Source organism: Myotis nattereri, assembly GCF_964212035.1.
Source record: "Myotis nattereri genome assembly, chromosome: 16".
Classification (NCBI taxonomy): domain Eukaryota; kingdom Metazoa; phylum Chordata; class Mammalia; order Chiroptera; family Vespertilionidae; genus Myotis; species Myotis nattereri.
The window spans coordinates 44,971,611-44,987,188 of record NC_138091.1 but is presented as its reverse complement, the minus strand read 5'-3'; the positions used below and the strand labels follow the sequence as shown (position 1 = coordinate 44,987,188).

Below are 15,578 nucleotides of genomic sequence, written 5' to 3'. Positions count from 1 at the left end.
GCTCAGGAGTCCAGTCAGGGTCACCTCCCCATCAGTGGGCATCCACCCACCTTCTGGGAGATGGTAGTGGCTTCCTCTCTCATGTACAAGGTGACCTAGTTTTGCTCCCTCCTGCCCTGCCTACCTTGTTCTTCCCAGAAATTCTCCCCACAAACCATAACCGATCAATCAACAAACGCTAGCCTCGGTATTTTTAGCAGCTGCACAACTGAATCATCAGGATGGCCCTCGGGGCCCATCTCACCCCGAGGTGCCCTGGAAGGCTGGAACCCGGAGCGTGCCCTGTCTGCCAGGAGCAGGGTCTGAAACCTGTTACACTCCTCCCCAGGCCTGGGTGGGAGCCTGGCAGCTGTCACCCGGGATGGGCAAATGAGCACACACTGGCCTAAGCCTCTGATACTTGGACTTCTGGAGGCCTCTTTTGGTTCTGTTTCTTTAATAATAGACTTAATTTTTTATATGTTTTATTCATTGATTTTAGAGAGAGAGAGGAAGGAGAGGGATAGAGAGATAGAAACATCGGTGAGAGAGAAACAGCATCAATTGGCTGCCTCCTGCGGGCTCCCCCTACTGGGGATCGAGCCCGGAACCTAGATATGTGCCCTGACCAGGAATCGAACCAGTGACCTCGTGGTTCATGGGTCGATGCTCAACCACTGACCCACACAGGTCAGGCTAGACTTAATTTTTTATGTACAGTTTTAGAGTTACAGGATAACTGAGCAGGTCCGACGACAGTTCCATATACCTACCCCACCCAGACACGGTTTCCCTGTGATTAACGTCTTGCATTAGTGTGGTACAATTAGTGCCCCCAGCATGGATACATTATTATGACTACAGTCCATAGTGTACATTAAGGCTTAGTCCTTGCACTGGACTGTTCGATGGGTTTTGGCAAAAGCCCAGGGGCTTTCTAACCCCGAGGGTGTCTGGGATAAGGCCATTGCTCTTAGCCCTTAGGCAACCTCTCTGCTTAGTCAAAGGAACGTGATTTGCCTCAGTTTCCTTTTCCAGTGTTTTTGCACGAAGGCTCCAGGCCCCTGGCTCTGACTGGAAACGGGGGAGTGGAAACTGATTAAGGACAGGAAGTCAGATTCTGGTTTGGATCTCCCCAGGGTGAAGCGGCCCCTAAGTTCAATGGCCAGGGCTCCAGTTTCTAACACATTGTAAGCAGCCTACCTCCCAGCTGGGTGTGCCAGGCCCTGGGTGCCAGGAAGGCCTGGCCTGGCGCATTGGAGCCCATGGCGCCTCTCCCTGCAGTTCCGGAGAGGACCGCACTGCCACGCTGCCTATCGGAGGCCTTAGCTATGTCCAGGGTTACACCAAATTCCGTCTGATCAACAAGACCGTGGGACGTTGCCTGGATGTCACAGCAGAGAAGTTCCCGGACCGAGAAGCGTTGATCGTCGTCCATGAAAACATCAGATTGACCTTTGCTCAGCTCAAGGAAGAGGTGGGTCCTGACCTTGAACCCTGAAAGTAGGCAGGTGCTACCCCCAGGCTGGGTGGAGCCACAAGAGCGGCACCTGACGGGGGTGGGGGTGGGGGTGGGGGTGAGGGGTGGGGGGTGGGGGCGGGATCAGGGTGTTGGGGCTGCTGAGAACCCCAAGGGACGTCAGGAGATGGGGACAGGACTGAGGCAGAGGTGGACTGGATGCCCCTTGCATCAGTCGTGCGAGGGCAGTTGCTAATTCTGTGTATTCCATGCCCCACTCCAGATCCACTGAGGCCTGTCCCTTGTTCCTAGGGGACTCTGCTGTGAGCCGCTGGGCCGAGGGCTGAGGTGGGAGTCGTGGCCCTGTCCTGCTTGCCCACACCTTACCCCTGTGCCCTGTCTGTTTACACCAGGTGGACAAAGCTGCCTCTGGGCTCCTGAGTATCGGCCTTCGCAAGGGTGACCGGCTGGGCATGTGGGGACCCAACTCCTATGCATGGGTGCTCTTGCAGCTGGCCACCGCCCAGGCGGGCATCATTCTGGTAAGGAGGGGCGGACCTGACCCAGCTGGGTATGCAGGGGAACATCATTCGTGGGAAGCCTGCTGGCCCCTTGGCCTCAGAACCAAACCAGCGCCTGTCTGGCTCTTTGGGTAGCTTTCTCCTGAAGCCACCAAGGAGAGCCAGGGGGGTAGGGTACCACCTCTGTCTACGCCATGTTTCTGTGCCTGCTGAGGCTGGAGGGGCAAGGAGAGGGACAGGGTCTTCCCAGGACACTGACATCCCCTGCTGTCTCCACCAGGTATCTGTGAACCCCGCCTACCAGGCTATGGAACTGGAGTACGCCCTCAAGAAGGTGGGCTCCGCTCCTGGGGGTGGGGCTGGGTGGGCGCCTGGAACAGGGGGCTTCCGGTTGACGGGGCGGAGAAGGCATGTCTGTCCTTCCTTAGGCTGTGAGTGGGTGGGAGGAGGAGGTCATTGGGCAGATGCGAAGCTGGTGTGTGTGTTGTGGTGGGGGGGTGGTACATGTATGTGTCCTGGCAGTAGTGTGTGAGTGAGTTGGTGTGTGTCGTGTTAGAGGGGGTGCATGTGTGTAAGGGTAGTGGTGTGTGTGTATGAGAGAGAGCAGCGTGGGGCTTCCTGCTGACTGGGGAGGGGGGCTCCCTCCCACAGGTGGGCTGCAAAGCCCTGGCATTCCCCAAGCAATTCAAGACCCAGCAGTACTACAACATCCTGAAACACATCTGTCCGGAACTGGAGAAGGCCCCCCCGGGGTTCTTGAGGAGTCAGAGGTGGGATGTCCCGGGTTAGGATGAGTGTGTCGTGTGGCATCCCAGCCCCCTCCTCCCCTCCCCACCCCCAGGGAGGAGGCTGGTGTCTCTGTGGGCCCGTCCTCAGCCCCTGACTCTCTCCACCCTCCCTACCCCCAGGCTCCCAGACCTGACCACGGTCATCTCAGTGGACACCCCTATGCCAGGGACCCTGCTCCTGGACGATGTGGTAGCAGCGGGAAGCAAAGAGCAGAATATGGCCGAGCTCCGGCACGCCAAGCTGTTCCTGTCCTGCCACGACCCCGTCAACATCCAGTTCACCTCGGTAAGGCAGAGGTCGTCAGCGCGGAGCCCAGCTGGCATGCTCACCCCTGCCTGCCCCCGTGACCCTTCCCCGAGGAGGAGGGCACGCGAAGGACGCCAGGAGTGCGGTCACTCTTCTCCTGGGGCTCGCCCCAGCTGTCCTCGCTGCCCTGGAAAACATCAGCGACTGGAGCCCTTGTCCCATGCCCCCCTCCCCTGGCCCGCTTGTCCCCGGCCCAGGGGCGGGTGCACAGGGAGAGCCGGCCCCCTCATTTAGCAGATGGGGAAACCGAGGCCCAGAGTCTGCTGCTGGGCCACAGGGTTCTCTCAGCCACTTGGGTGGCATGGCCGACGGAGATCTTATCTCCCGTGTTTCTGGATCCTAACACCTGGCACCACGCAGGTGTGTGGTAAAAACCTTTGTGAACACGTACTGAGTGAATGAATGGATCGGGGGCCGCAGGCCCAGTCGCCTGACCCCCAGTCCAGAGCTTGCCCATGCAGCGGCCCAGGGCATGAAGGAGATGGGGAGGAAGAAGCCAAGTGTCACCTGTTTGTCTTATCAGGGAACGACAGGAAGCCCCAAGGGGGCCACCCTTTCCCACTACAACATTGTCAACAATGCCAACATCATAGGGGAGCGCTTGAAACTGCACCTGAAGGTGAGGGGGTGCTGGCTAAGGCTTGCGGGCACCCTGCATGGGTGGGGGTCTTGCTGGGCTCCCCCTGCTGGCTAGAGGAACTAGCTTCTGGGGCTTTGGGCTCCAGCATAGACCTAGCCTCCTGCCTCCATCTCCAGACACCAGAGGAGTCGAGGGTGATCCTGCCCACCCCCCTGTACCACTGCCTGGGTTCTGTGGGGGGCACAATGGTGAGCATGATGCACGGTGTCACCCTCATCCTGTCCTCTCCGATTTTTGATGGCAAGAAGGCGCTGGAGGCCGTCAGCAAAGAGAGGTGGGCATCAGTGGGCAGCTACCTGCTGGCTCATGAGACCCTCCTATTCCTCATTCCTGGGCCCTGATCCCTCTCCAGGATGTCTCCTCCCTCCCGCCAGGAGACAGGGAGACAGGGTAGTGGGGCACCCCAGGAGAGCATCAGTTCCTGCCTCCAAAGAACTCCTGCCTGTTCCCCTCAGTGGCAGCCTTGGCTCTTACTATAGGTTCAAGGTGGGTGGGTGAAAAGAGGGGGGTTTCCTTCTACATCCAAGCCTTATTTTGAGATGCCACCCCCCCTTATACAGAGGCTCCTTCCTGTATGGCACCCCCACAATGTTCGTGGACATTCTGAACCAGCCAGACTTCTCCAGTTACGACATCTCAACCATGCGTGGAGGTGGGATGGGGCCAAGGGTGGTCAGGCCAGGATTGGCCTGGATGAGCTAGATGTGCACCCAGTCCTTTACTCAGGGGGCGAAAAGGTCACCGTAGAAATGTGGGTGGAAGGGAGGCAACGTCCCAGCCACCTGGACACCAGCCCAAGGCCAGATGCCAAGTGTAGGAACAGGTCCAGGGGCAGGGAAGAGAAGGGTAAGTTCTTCCCTAGAAAGAGCTGCAGGTGCAGGGGGTCCACTGGGCCTGGAGAAGCAGCGAGCCGTGTCAGCCCTCTCTCTGATTCAGGTGTGATCGCTGGCTCCCCTGCACCCCCCGAGGTGATCCGAGCCATCATCAACAAGCTGAACGCAAAGGAGCTGGTGGTGAGTGGCGGCTGGGGCTGGGGCTGTGGGAGGGAGGCAGGGCAGCCTGGGGTGAGAACAGATGTCGGGGAGTAGGGCTGAGCCAGGCCAGGTCTCCATTGTAGACCCTCTCAGCCCACCCCTCTTCCAGAACGCAGATGTGAGAAAATGCAGTCTGACCCCATCATCAGCTGGCGAGTCATGGAGACAGGGTAACAGCGGGGAGTAGCTATCATACATACATACATTTATACTTATAGGAACCTGGGGAAGAGGTGCAGCGGGTGGGGGGGGGGGGGGCGGAATTTGGCAAAGCACCAATATCCTGCTAGAGCGTCCTGGCAGGCAGGGGCTGGCGGAGTTGGCCTATGGGCTTAAGACCCTTTCTGGACACAAGGGGCGGGGCAAGGATCTGATGTTTGTTTCCAAATGGAAGGGTGGCCATCCTGATGACCGCCCAGTTCTGGTTCTGAAGGTCTTGAGGGTCTCGGCAACAGCTTCTTTGAGAGGAGCCGTGGCGGGGGGGCCAGGTGTGATGGAGCCCTCGCTGGCAGGTAGAGATGGTGGGGCTGGGTTCACACTGGAGTGCTGAGCCCCCCTGCCAGGACGCGTCTAGGTGAGGACAGCTCTGTGCATCAGCAGAGGCTGTGGAAGAAGGTGGGGTGGTCAGTAGTTTCTCCAGCAGAAGGCAGAGACCAGTTACCAGGACTGGCTGGATCAGGACCTGCAGTGAGGCAAGGATTGGGTCAGGACTCCAGGAACCCAGATGACTCTTGGAGAGAATGGTGAGAGCTGTGGGCGGTATCCCTTTAGGAGGGAGTCCCAGTTCCCCTCCTCTCCCTGAAAAACTGGAGGGCCTGCATGCCCCTCTGTGGAGAGGGAGTACACTGGGACACCCCGCTCCCCTGCCCCCTGGCTTGCCAGTATCCCCAGAGAGGGCAACTGCGACCTGCCTGCCCTGGGCCCACCTGTTCAATGGCGGCCAGCTTTCTTGGACCTCTTAGTGGGGAACTTGCAGCTGCGGAAGGCGTCCGTGTCACGGATGTGCTGGCCCTTGAATTTGGCAGGCGAGGCACAAGTGGCATCGGGGCGCGAAGGCTTGGCTTCCAGCCACCTGGAGAGACAGAGAAATGCCGGGGTTGGGGAAGAGATGTGGCAATGCTGGGGGAAGGAACCAGGATTCACTTGGCTCCAGGAGCATCTGGGAACTGTCCCCTTCATTTCACACACACAGGAACTCTGCTCTCAGGTAGCAGATCTAGGCCATTTGCCCAGGATGTCTTTGTGCAGGGCCAGCCTGCCTCCACTGCATCACACGAGGGAGGGCTCTGGGGGTGGCACGGGGATGCTCTCACCTCCGGAGGCCCCGGAGCTGGCAGGTACACTTCCAGGGGTTGTTGGTGAGCGTGAGTGTCTCCAGGTGGTCGAAGGGGAAGGTGGAGGGCAGCTGGGTCAGGCGGTTGTTCTCCAGATGCACGTTTTTCAGCGTGGTCACCCCCAGGAAGGCACCGTCGGAAATCTGTGGAGCGAGGCAGACACGAGTGAGCACCCCAGCCCCAGCGTCCAGCCTCTCCCAGCTCTAGGGCCCCAGAGGGGCAGGGTCCCTCCCTGGACTTAAGCAGTAGCACCTTGAGGAGTGTCACCACGTAACCACGTTGTCTGATGGTTTAGCGAAGCAGCCGCCTTTTGAGATAGCTCCTGCTATTTCCAATATGCAGGCAGGAGGAAAAAGTGAGGTCCCTTGCCCAGGGTCACAGTAGGGAGTAAACAGTAGCTGTAGGACCACACCCAGCTCCTCTGCCCCTGGCACCACACTCCCTGCACAAACACGGCCCCTGGGGAGGCAGCCAGAGTTTGGCCCCAGCGGCCCAGGCTGGCAGATGGTGAAGCTGGTCAGTGTTTGGTGGCATGGGCAGTGGGCCCAGGCTCCCCGCCGCCCTAGGGTGCTGGGACTTCCCCCAGCTCTGTCCTCACTGCTCCCTCGCTGCCTGCCAGCAGCTATTTGTGGAGCCTCCTTGGTGGAGCCTTTGGCCAGGTTGGACAGTTCCAGAGGAAATGTTCTATTGGTGCCCACATCTTGGCCCGGGCGTCACAGATCCTGCCTGGCCGCCCCTGGCCCAGATCAGCCCCTGCTGCCCCTGCTCTGCTGCCCACCGAAAAGCTGCTCTGGCACTGCTCCCCCACCCCCCCACTTTGACTTCAGTGGGGGAGGGGCCAGGTTGAAGAAGGGCAGGCTCCATTCATGCAAACAAAGGTTGGCTGCCTTCCAGGTTTGATTGTGTCCTTATCTCCATGCTTGTGGCCAGGGAGGGGTGTGAAGTTCTCTGGTAACCAGACTGTTCTGATGGCTGTCTCCCCCACCTTTCCCCGGTGCCGGCCCAAACTCCTGGCCGAAGCCCCCGCACCACAGCAATTTTTCCAGCCCCCAAAAGGGGTTCCACCCGGACCCAAGGCAGCCCCACCTGGCCAGGTGCTGGGCATCACAGGGGAGGAAGGATTCAGTGAGGTTGCAGCCAGGAGATGGGTCTGGTGACGGGTGGGCAGGGGACAGGGTGGCACAGCTAGTCTTTCCCGTAGGGAGACATCAGGGACCTGTGCCAAAGGTTGACAACCATACGTGGTTCTTGCCTTTGCCCTTTCACAGAGCTCTTGGGTGCCAGGCCTGCAATCTGGGGGAGCCTCTGCTCCCTGGTCCCCATTCGGTTGAAATGGACCTGAGAACGCAGTGGAATATGTGTGTGGACGGGGGCGGGGGGGGGGCATTCACCGCAGCCCCTGGGGTGCGTGGAGGAGGTCTTCCTCGGGTATTGGCTCCCCCCTCACTCCCCAGCCCCCCATCCCACCACAGCGCGCGCACACCCCCCTGCAGGAACAGGGTCTCTTTGTGGGCCTGATTCACCCAGCTCCTCTGGAAGTCTCCTCAATACACAAACCTTCCTTTATGGGGTGGTAGGTTTACTGGAGACAGAAAAACAGAAGAGGAGGGGCAGGAGGCCCAACAGGAAGAGGTGGCTGTGCCCACAGTGGGGGGTGTGGGAGCCCTGGACCTGCTTCCTAGGGGCCGTTGGAGGGGCCTGGGCAGCCAGGCTCCGTTTATAAGTGGAAATGCTAGGAGGGCAGTGGCTGAGACGAGAGACAGGGGCTGCTGGGCAGGGTGGGGATGTGGCGAGATGAGAGGCAAGAGCTCCTCACCTTGGAGACAGCCAGAGGGGCAGAGGCAACTTTAGGGCGGAGGAGATGTTGCCCAGCCGAGGCCCTGGATCCCTGGGCCTCCAGGCAGAGAAGGAGGAGCCAGGGGCTGGCGCTGCAGCCAGGAGCTCACCTTGTCCAGGTTGGTGCTGTCCAGCCAGAGGCTCTCCAGGTACCTGCCGAACGACTGGAAGGCACCCTCGGGGATGCTCCTCAGGGGGTTGTGGGACAGCTTCAGCTCCTCCACCACGCGCAGCTTGCTCAGGGCCGCCGCGGGGTAGCTGGACAGCTGGTTCCGGTCCAGGTGGAACTTGGCCAGGTTCTCCACGTCGTCCAGGGCGCCGGGCTGCAGGGAGCTGAGCGCGTTCTCCGACAGGTAGAGCCAGCGCAGGTCCTTGGCGCCCTGGAAGGCGCCGGCGCGCAGCTCGCGGATCTTGTTGTTGTTGAGCTGCAGGATGAAGAGGTTGACCAGCGGGGACAGCAGCCCTCGGGGCAGCTCGGTCACCTTGTTGTGGTCCAGGTAGAGGTAGGTGAGCTCGCTCAGGTCATCGAAGGCGCCGGCGCGCAGCACGCGGATGTCGTTGTGGGACAGGTACAGGTAGATGAGCTGCTTGAGGCCCCGGAAGGCGCCGGCCGCCACCTCGCGGATCTGGCAGTGCTGCAGGTGCAGCGACACCAGGTTGGGCATGGCCCGGAAGGCGTTGGCGGCCAGCACGGGGAAGTTGTTGCGCTGGAGGTTGAGCAGCTTGGTCTTCTCGGACACCTTGGGGATCTTCTGCAGGCCCACCTTGTCGCAGATGACGTGCTGCAGGTCGCCGTGGCAGTGGCAGTTCTGGGGGCAGGCGGCCAGCGCCGGCAGCAGGCCGGCCAGGAGGCTGAGGCTGAGCAGGAGGACCGGGCAGGCCATGGCCGGGGCGCCTGGGGCCGGGCTGGGGGCAGCGGCGACAGCGATGGCGACGGCGGGGCCCGGGCAGCGGGAAGTCCTGGGCGCCCGGGTCTCCCGCCCTATTTATACGGTAGCCCTGACCGCAGCTGACAGCCGGAGCCAGCTCCTACGTGGAGCATCGAGGCCACCAGGCTTAACTCCCGCCCGCCCGGTGATGCGCCCCCGCCCTCCACTGGGAGGGGGCGGCCCCTCCCCCAGCTGGCGACCTTGCAGGACAAGGGACTGTGGCCCTCCACCTCCTCCCCTGCTCCGGGATCCTGCTTCTGTCCAGCCCCCCTCGCTCCTTCCCGTGCTTTTTTGGGGGGCGGTGTGGGGTGGGGGTGGTTGTTTAGAGCCCTGCGATGACACCGCAGGGATGGAGGCGTCCGGGGACGTCTTTGTTTGCTCAAGTTCGAGCCTCCCTGCTCCCCTCCCCGTCCCCCACCCCCTCCCGTACACACTGGGCCGGGTGCCCTGGACCCAGAGAGGGAGGAAGCGGGGCCGGACGGCCGGACACGAGTCTCGCCGCCGCCGAGGTCGGCCAGCCCCGCCGGTGCTTTAATGGGGCTCTTGTGCGGCGCCCGCTGAGCTTGCGAACCGCCCTGGCGTCGGGCTCCCCCTTCTGGCTAGACTCGCAGGCAGCCCCCGGGAGAGGGGCGCTCCTCGCCCCGCCCTTGGACTTGCCTCGGGCTTCTCTCTACCAGCCCGGAGCTGGAGTTTTCCCTGCATCCACTCTCCCCTTTCTCCCCTTTTTCCTTGGCTGAAGACTAACTGGAACAGAGTGTGTGTGTGTGTGTGTGTGTATGTGTGTGTGTGTGTGTGTGGCGGGGATGGGGGTGGGGTGACCAACAGGACTCAAAAACACACCTGAAGCCCTGACCAGTTTGGCTCAGTGGATAGAGCGTCGGCCTGCGGACTGAAAGGTCCCAGGTTCGATTCCGGCCAAGGGCATGTACCTTGGTTGCGGGCACATCCCCAGTAGGGAGTGTGCAGGAGGCAGCTGATAGATGTTTCTGACTCTCTATCTGTCCCTCTCCCTTCCTCTCTGTAAAAAATCAATAAAATAAAATTTAAAAAAACACACACCTAAAGATCACAGGCAGGGAGCAACTGAACAGGCACAGTCCCACCCCCACCCCTTTTCATCTCCTTAAAATATCCCATCCCCTCATTCCCATCTCCAGGGTGGTGGCCAGAGTGGCGCCAAGATGTACTTGGCAGAGGCCGCACCTGGGCAGTGGCCCCAGGACGAGGAGAGGGGGTGGGTGAGGGGGCCCCGGTCCTGGCTACAAGGGCCCAGGTCCTGTGGGCAGCCCTGCCCCAGCCGACCAGGCCTCTGTGTGTCCGGATTCCTGCGGAAAGGGGCTGCCTGGCAGGGTATGTTGTCTGTGTTGGGAGGTGGTGGAGGAACTGGACCCCAGGTGTTGCCAGACCCCCGCTGTGCCGGAGCTGTGCCAGCCGACACAGAGGAAATGGGAGGTGGGGGCATGGAGGACAAATGTCTCGTGTCTTTGCGGACTGGGCATAGGACACAGAGTGGCTGGCCCTCTCCTCACTCAGGGGTGGGGGCCTGCCCCGCTCACCCCGTCGCCTCCAGGTGAGGGTCATACTGGGCCCAGGACACTCCCTGATGGTATTCAGGCTCCTCCGAGACTGGCTTCTGGTTTTCTGTTGCTCAGGATGTTCCAACCACTAGAAGGGGAGGGGGGCGGGGAGCAGAGGGGGCCACTGGCTTTGAAAACCCTTGCTTTGGCTGGATTTGTATTTTGATGGAAATAAAATTCACAGGAAACTCTCCAGAGCTTAGGGGCACTCACCCCAAGGCCAGGCACTTGTCCCGGGTTTGGGGGGATGGGGCAGGCTGGGGTGGGGGTTATGGATGTGCGGCTGAGCCGACCAGGGCAGGCTGGCTTTCTCATCACGCTTATGGGACCTTTGGCTTGGAAGGGAGGGGGAGGGGATGTGTGGCCTGAAGTCAGGAAGTGGGGCTAAGGCAGCCTGGGGATGGGGGAGAGAAGGCTGGGAGCCATCGACTGGGGGTGCGGCTGCTCCAGGGAAACAGAGAGACGGAGAGAATGGCTCCCCTGCTCTGTTTCCCATCTGGGGCCGATAGTTGAGTTAGTCAGCTCAGTGTCCCAGCGGCTCCGCCTCCTGACCCCTGACCTCCACCAACTGTGCCTCCTTCCCCACCACTCAGCTGCCCTCCAGGTTCCCCTGATTCCTTCCATCCCCGGGGCAGCTCACCCCATCTCTCCGAAGTCCCCTCCCGCCCTCCAACACCCCTTCTGGACCCTCTAGGTTGCCTATGGGACCACAGAGAACAGCCCTGTGACCTTCATGAGCTTTCCCGAGGACACGGAGGAGCAGAAGTCCCAAAGTGTGGGCAGAATCATGCCTCACACAGAGGTGAGCCCCCCCCCCCAATCTGGGAGCCCCAGTCCCCACCCCCTATAGAGGCCCACCCCCTGCCCCCAGCAGGGTCTTCCCCAGGCCTGGCCCGGGGCTTTCTCTGTGGGCTGAGGCCTGAGAGGAAGAGCTGAGCTGCGGCCACGAGCAGCTGCCAGCTGAACTTCTCCGCAGCCTCCCTTCCTGTCTGAGGTGTGTTTTTGCCAAGCCCCACTGTCTGTTTCGGGGCAGCCAGGACAGCCTCGAAGAGGAGCCAGAGCACAAGAGATTTTTCCTACACAGCGCCTTCTCCCCCCGCAGGCCCCCTACCCTCACTGCGGCAGAGTTCCTCCTTTTGCTTGGCGGAAATGCCCCCTTTCCCAAGCAGCCTGTCCCTTCGGGGGTCCCTTGCGCCTCGAGGCTGACCCCAATCGTCTCTCACTGTCAAATTCCCAACGGTGCCTCCTCTCCTGCTCCATCGCTGGTGCTTTATGCCAGTCCACACCTGGTTCCCCTTGCCCCCTGGTGCCCTGGCGCCTCTGAGGGCACTGCCAGTGTGTCCAGGCAGCTGCTTCCCCTGGAGCCAACCGCCGTCCTGGTGCGAATCTTTCCTGCCCTCCTCCCTGGAGTGAGTGTGCGGTGACATCAGCCCCCTCCCAGCCCCTTCCCATGCGTCTGACAACCTCACTGCCACTTGGTGGGACGCCCACCTGTGAGGTAGACGGGGCCAGCGCCCTTGTCCCCATTTCACAGAGGCGAACACTGACGCACACAGAGGCTGCGTTCTCCTTTCACGTTGGCCGCGGCCCATCTCTCTGCTAGGCTTTCAGGCTGCCTCTCTGCCGCCTCTCCTGTCCACATGGCCTGACCACACCAGCCTCTTTGGCTTCTCTATTTGCTGCCAAATGGGAACTCAGAGAACACTGCTGTTCCTCCTGCACAGTTTGTAACTCCTGGGCCCGCCTGGCCCGCCATAGGCCTCCTTGTCTGTGGCAGCTCCTGTCCACTCCGTTCCCTCAGGACCCCTGGGCTGGGCCTCACCTGTGCTTGTGTGCCCGGCTCAGGGGTCTGACTGGTGATGGGTCCACTCTGGCCTTGTCTCCCTTCCTTGGATCTGGCTGGGCAGAGCTGGGGGGGGCGGGGGGGGCTCACTGTTAGGGGGCAGGAAAGACGAAGCTCCCAGCCATTCCCGAGTCTCTCTCTGCCCCCCCTCCCCCATCCTGAAGTGGGAGGGTGGAGGCCCCCTCCTGAAGCTGCCCTGTCCCAGGCCCAGATCGTGAACATGGAGCTGGGGACCATGGCAGAGCTGAACACACCCGGAGAGCTGTGGATCCGAGGCTACTGCGTCATGCTGGGCTACTGGGGGGAGCCCCAGAAGACTGAGGAAGTAATTGGACAGGACAAGTGGTATCGGACAGGGTGAGAGGGCGGAGCGGGGCAGAGGGTTTGGCTGCTGAGGGGAAGCTGGGGGCATTACACTCGAAAGGGAGAATATGTGTGTCAGTATGGCCCCTTCGCAGACCTCGTTTCCACAATGTGTAAAGTGGGGACGATCAGAGTCCGTGCCTCGGACCGCTGGACAGTGCGCGACACCGGTGTCTGCAAGATCAGAGCCAAGGGTAGATACTCATTTGTTAATTCAACAAATTCTTCTTCACCTGTCACGTGCCAGCACTCTGTCCCAGACACTGGCGGACCAGTGGAAAGCAAATGAGAACGATCTTACTGTTACTGCTCATATGTCTGGTGGAGGGAGACGAATACAAATAAGAGGGTTTCAGACACTGATAAAAATGAAGAAAAGAAAATGCGATCAGAGGAAAGAAAGGGCCTCTAGTAGAGAGGGGAGCTTGAGTGGGCAGAGAAGGCCTCCCAAGGTGTACACCTTTGAGCTGAGACCTGAATGATAGAAAAGTCAAGCCCTGGCCAGGTAGCTCAGTTGGTTAGCGCATTGTTCCGATACACCCAAGGATGTAGGTTCGATTCCCGGTCAGGCACAAACAAGACTCCACCAACGGCCCGGCCAGTGTGGCCCATTCGACCTATGAACCAGGAGGTCACAGTTCGATTCCTGATCAGGGCACATGACCGGGATTGTGGGCTTGCTCCCCGGGGGTGGGGGGGTGGTGGGGGGTGGGTAGGAGGCAGCCGATCAATGACTCTCTCTCATCATGGATGTTTCTTTCTTTCTTTCTTTTTTTAAAAATATATTTTATTGAGTGTTTACAGAGAGGAAAGGAGAGAGATAGAGAGTTAGAAACATTGATGAGAGAGAAACATCGACCAGCTGCCTCCTGCACACTCCCCACTGGGGATGTGCCCGCAACCAAGGTACATGCCCTTGACCGGAATCGAACCTGGGACCTTTCAGTCCGCAGGCCGATGCTCTATCCACTGAGCCAAACCAGTTTCGGCTCATCATGGATGTTTCTATCTCTCCCTCCCTCTCCCTTCCTCTCTGAAATCTATAAAAATATATTTTTAAAAAAGAATCAACCAATGAATGCATAAATAAGTGGAACAACAAATCAATGTTTCTTCTCTCTCCCTCAAATAAATAAATTTTTAAAAAAAGTCAGCCATGAAATGCATAATCATAGATTTGTTGAGAGAGAGGCCATGTTATAGGTATTGGTTTGTTTTTTTCCTCCCTCCCCCACTAGACTGTAAGTTCCAGGGAATGTCTTGTTCCTGCTGTAGCCTCCAGAGTCTAGAGCAGTGGTTCTCAACCTTCCTAATGCCGCGACCCTTTAATACAGTTCCTCATGTTGTGGTGACCCCCAACCATAAAATTATTTTCGTTGCTACTTCATCACTGTAATGTTGCTACTGTTATGAATCGTCATGTAAATATCTGATATGCAGGATGTATTTTCATTGTTACAAATTGAACATAATGAAAGCATAGTGATGAATCACAAAAACAATATGTAATTATATCTGTGTTTTCCAATGGTCTTAGGCGACCCCTGTGAAAGGGTCGTTCGACCCCCAAAGGGGTCGCGACCCACAGGTTGAGAACCGCTGGTCTAAAGCAATGCAAGACACAGAGTAGATGCTTAATGAACGCTAGATGAATGAGTGAGTGCGCTGGCCGGTTGAGGCAGAGGCAAGAGGCCATTTCCGGCCTTTCCTTGCAGAGACATTGCCACCATGGATGAGCAGGGCTTCTGCAAAATCGTGGGCCGCTCCAAGGACATGATCATCCGGGGCGGCGAGAACATCTACCCCACGGAGCTTGAGGACTTCCTTCACACACACCCGCAGGTGCAGGAAGTGCAGGTGAGGCACCCAGTCCAGGTGAGCCCCAGGAGCAGGAAACCCCGGTGGGGATGGTGAGGTCTGAGACCTGTCTGTCCTTCTGGAAGGTGGTGGGAGTGAAGGATGACCGGATGGGGGAGGAAGTCTGCGCCTGCATCCTGCTGAAGAGTGGGGAAAAGTCCACACCAGAGGAGATCAAGGCTTTCTGCAAAGGGAAGGTGGGAGCCTTAACGCACCCCAACTTATGGTACTCTGTTCTTCACCCCCCACTTCTCCCTGCCAACCACTCCACCCACTGTCCCTTCTCCCAACCCTATGATCCCCACCCAGCCTCATGCTTTATCTCCCTCTGGTCTGCAGATCGCCCACTTCAAGATTCCCCGGTACATCGTGTTTGTCACCACCTACCCCCTCACCATCTCAGGAAAGGTGCGTAAGATGGAGAAGACAAGGAAGGGGCAGGATAGCCTGGGGCCCCCGCACAGAAGGCCAGGTGGCCCTAACTCTGCCCCAGGGATGGGTAAGAGTATGGCAGTAGGATGACCGACTAGTCAACTCATCCTGGGTTTGCCCCCAAAGTTTCCTGGCTTTCGCCTAAGAAACTCCTCAGTCCCTGGCAAACCAAGACGGCTGGTCACCCTAGCTGGCAGAAGCCGCAAGCCTGGCTTTGATTCCTTTCTCTTTGCTGCAGGTCCAGAAATTCAAACTTCGAGAGCAGATGGAACGGCATCTAAACCTGTGAATAAAGGGGAGGGGGGTCCGCTAGGCCCTCCCTGCCCTTCCCCCACGTCCCCCGCGTCTGTCTTTGTGATTTGACATAAAGAACTTCTCTGTTCTCTTTGGCTGATCGCTTGCTGGTGTGGCCTCTTGGCAGCTACTGTGGGATGGAGGGAAGGATCTAAAGGGAAACTAGCATTTTCAGACCCACTCCTTATCAACGATGTGCTAGGCACTTGGGTGTGCATTTATCTACTTAATTTAATCCTCACTCGATCCCTTGAGATGCCAAAGGGATTCAGTGAGGATTTTAAAGACTATACTCATTTCTTTTTCATATTATCACCAGATCAGTCCATCAAGAAGTGTTCTTTTTTAATAACAGCTTCATTGAGATATAGTTCACATACCATCC

The 15,578-nt window shown here is 59.0% G+C and overlaps 2 protein-coding genes across 2 annotated transcripts in view; one reads left to right on the top strand and one right to left on the bottom strand.

Annotated features, from left to right (window-relative positions):
• The window catches only part of ACSF2 (acyl-CoA synthetase family member 2), a 29,232-nt gene extending 13,944 nt beyond the window's left edge, over positions 1-15,288 (top strand). The window contains exons 2-16 of the mRNA XM_081109136.1: positions 1,264-1,456; positions 1,852-1,980; positions 2,240-2,293; positions 2,611-2,729; positions 2,868-3,033; positions 3,578-3,673; positions 3,811-3,968; positions 4,255-4,346; positions 4,631-4,707; positions 11,099-11,206; positions 12,453-12,604; positions 14,326-14,467; positions 14,554-14,664; positions 14,807-14,875; positions 15,138-15,288. Of these exons, the coding sequence (XP_080965262.1) occupies positions 1,264-1,456; positions 1,852-1,980; positions 2,240-2,293; positions 2,611-2,729; positions 2,868-3,033; positions 3,578-3,673; positions 3,811-3,968; positions 4,255-4,346; positions 4,631-4,707; positions 11,099-11,206; positions 12,453-12,604; positions 14,326-14,467; positions 14,554-14,664; positions 14,807-14,875; positions 15,138-15,188 (1,717 nt within the window). The 3' untranslated portion in view covers positions 15,189-15,288. The remainder of the gene's footprint in view (positions 1-1,263; positions 1,457-1,851; positions 1,981-2,239; positions 2,294-2,610; positions 2,730-2,867; positions 3,034-3,577; positions 3,674-3,810; positions 3,969-4,254; positions 4,347-4,630; positions 4,708-11,098; positions 11,207-12,452; positions 12,605-14,325; positions 14,468-14,553; positions 14,665-14,806; positions 14,876-15,137) is intronic.
• Positions 4,875-9,166, bottom strand: CHAD (chondroadherin). The gene is made up of 4 exons (XM_081109137.1): positions 8,009-9,166; positions 6,042-6,205; positions 5,655-5,800; positions 4,875-5,410 (listed from the first exon to the last, which is right to left on the bottom strand). Exons 1-3 carry the CDS (start codon positions 8,780-8,782, stop codon positions 5,659-5,661), a joined length of 1,080 nt encoding a protein of 359 aa, XP_080965263.1. The 5' UTR covers positions 8,783-9,166; the 3' UTR covers positions 4,875-5,410; positions 5,655-5,658.
• Positions 15,289-15,578: the final 290 nt, after the last annotated feature.

Excerpts from the sequence above, each read along its gene's own strand:
- CHAD (XM_081109137.1), bottom strand. The coding sequence starts at position 8,782 with ATGGCCTGCCCGGTCCTCCTGCTCAGCCTCAGCCTCCTGGCCGGCCTG. Across the intron at positions 6,206-8,008 it reads ACAGCACCAACCTGGACAAG|ATTTCCGACGGTGCCTTCCT; the intron begins GTGAGCTCCTGG and ends CTCGCTCCACAG. Across the intron at positions 5,801-6,041 it reads CAGCTCCGGGGCCTCCGGAG|GTGGCTGGAAGCCAAGCCTT; the intron begins GTGAGAGCATCC and ends CTGTCTCTCCAG.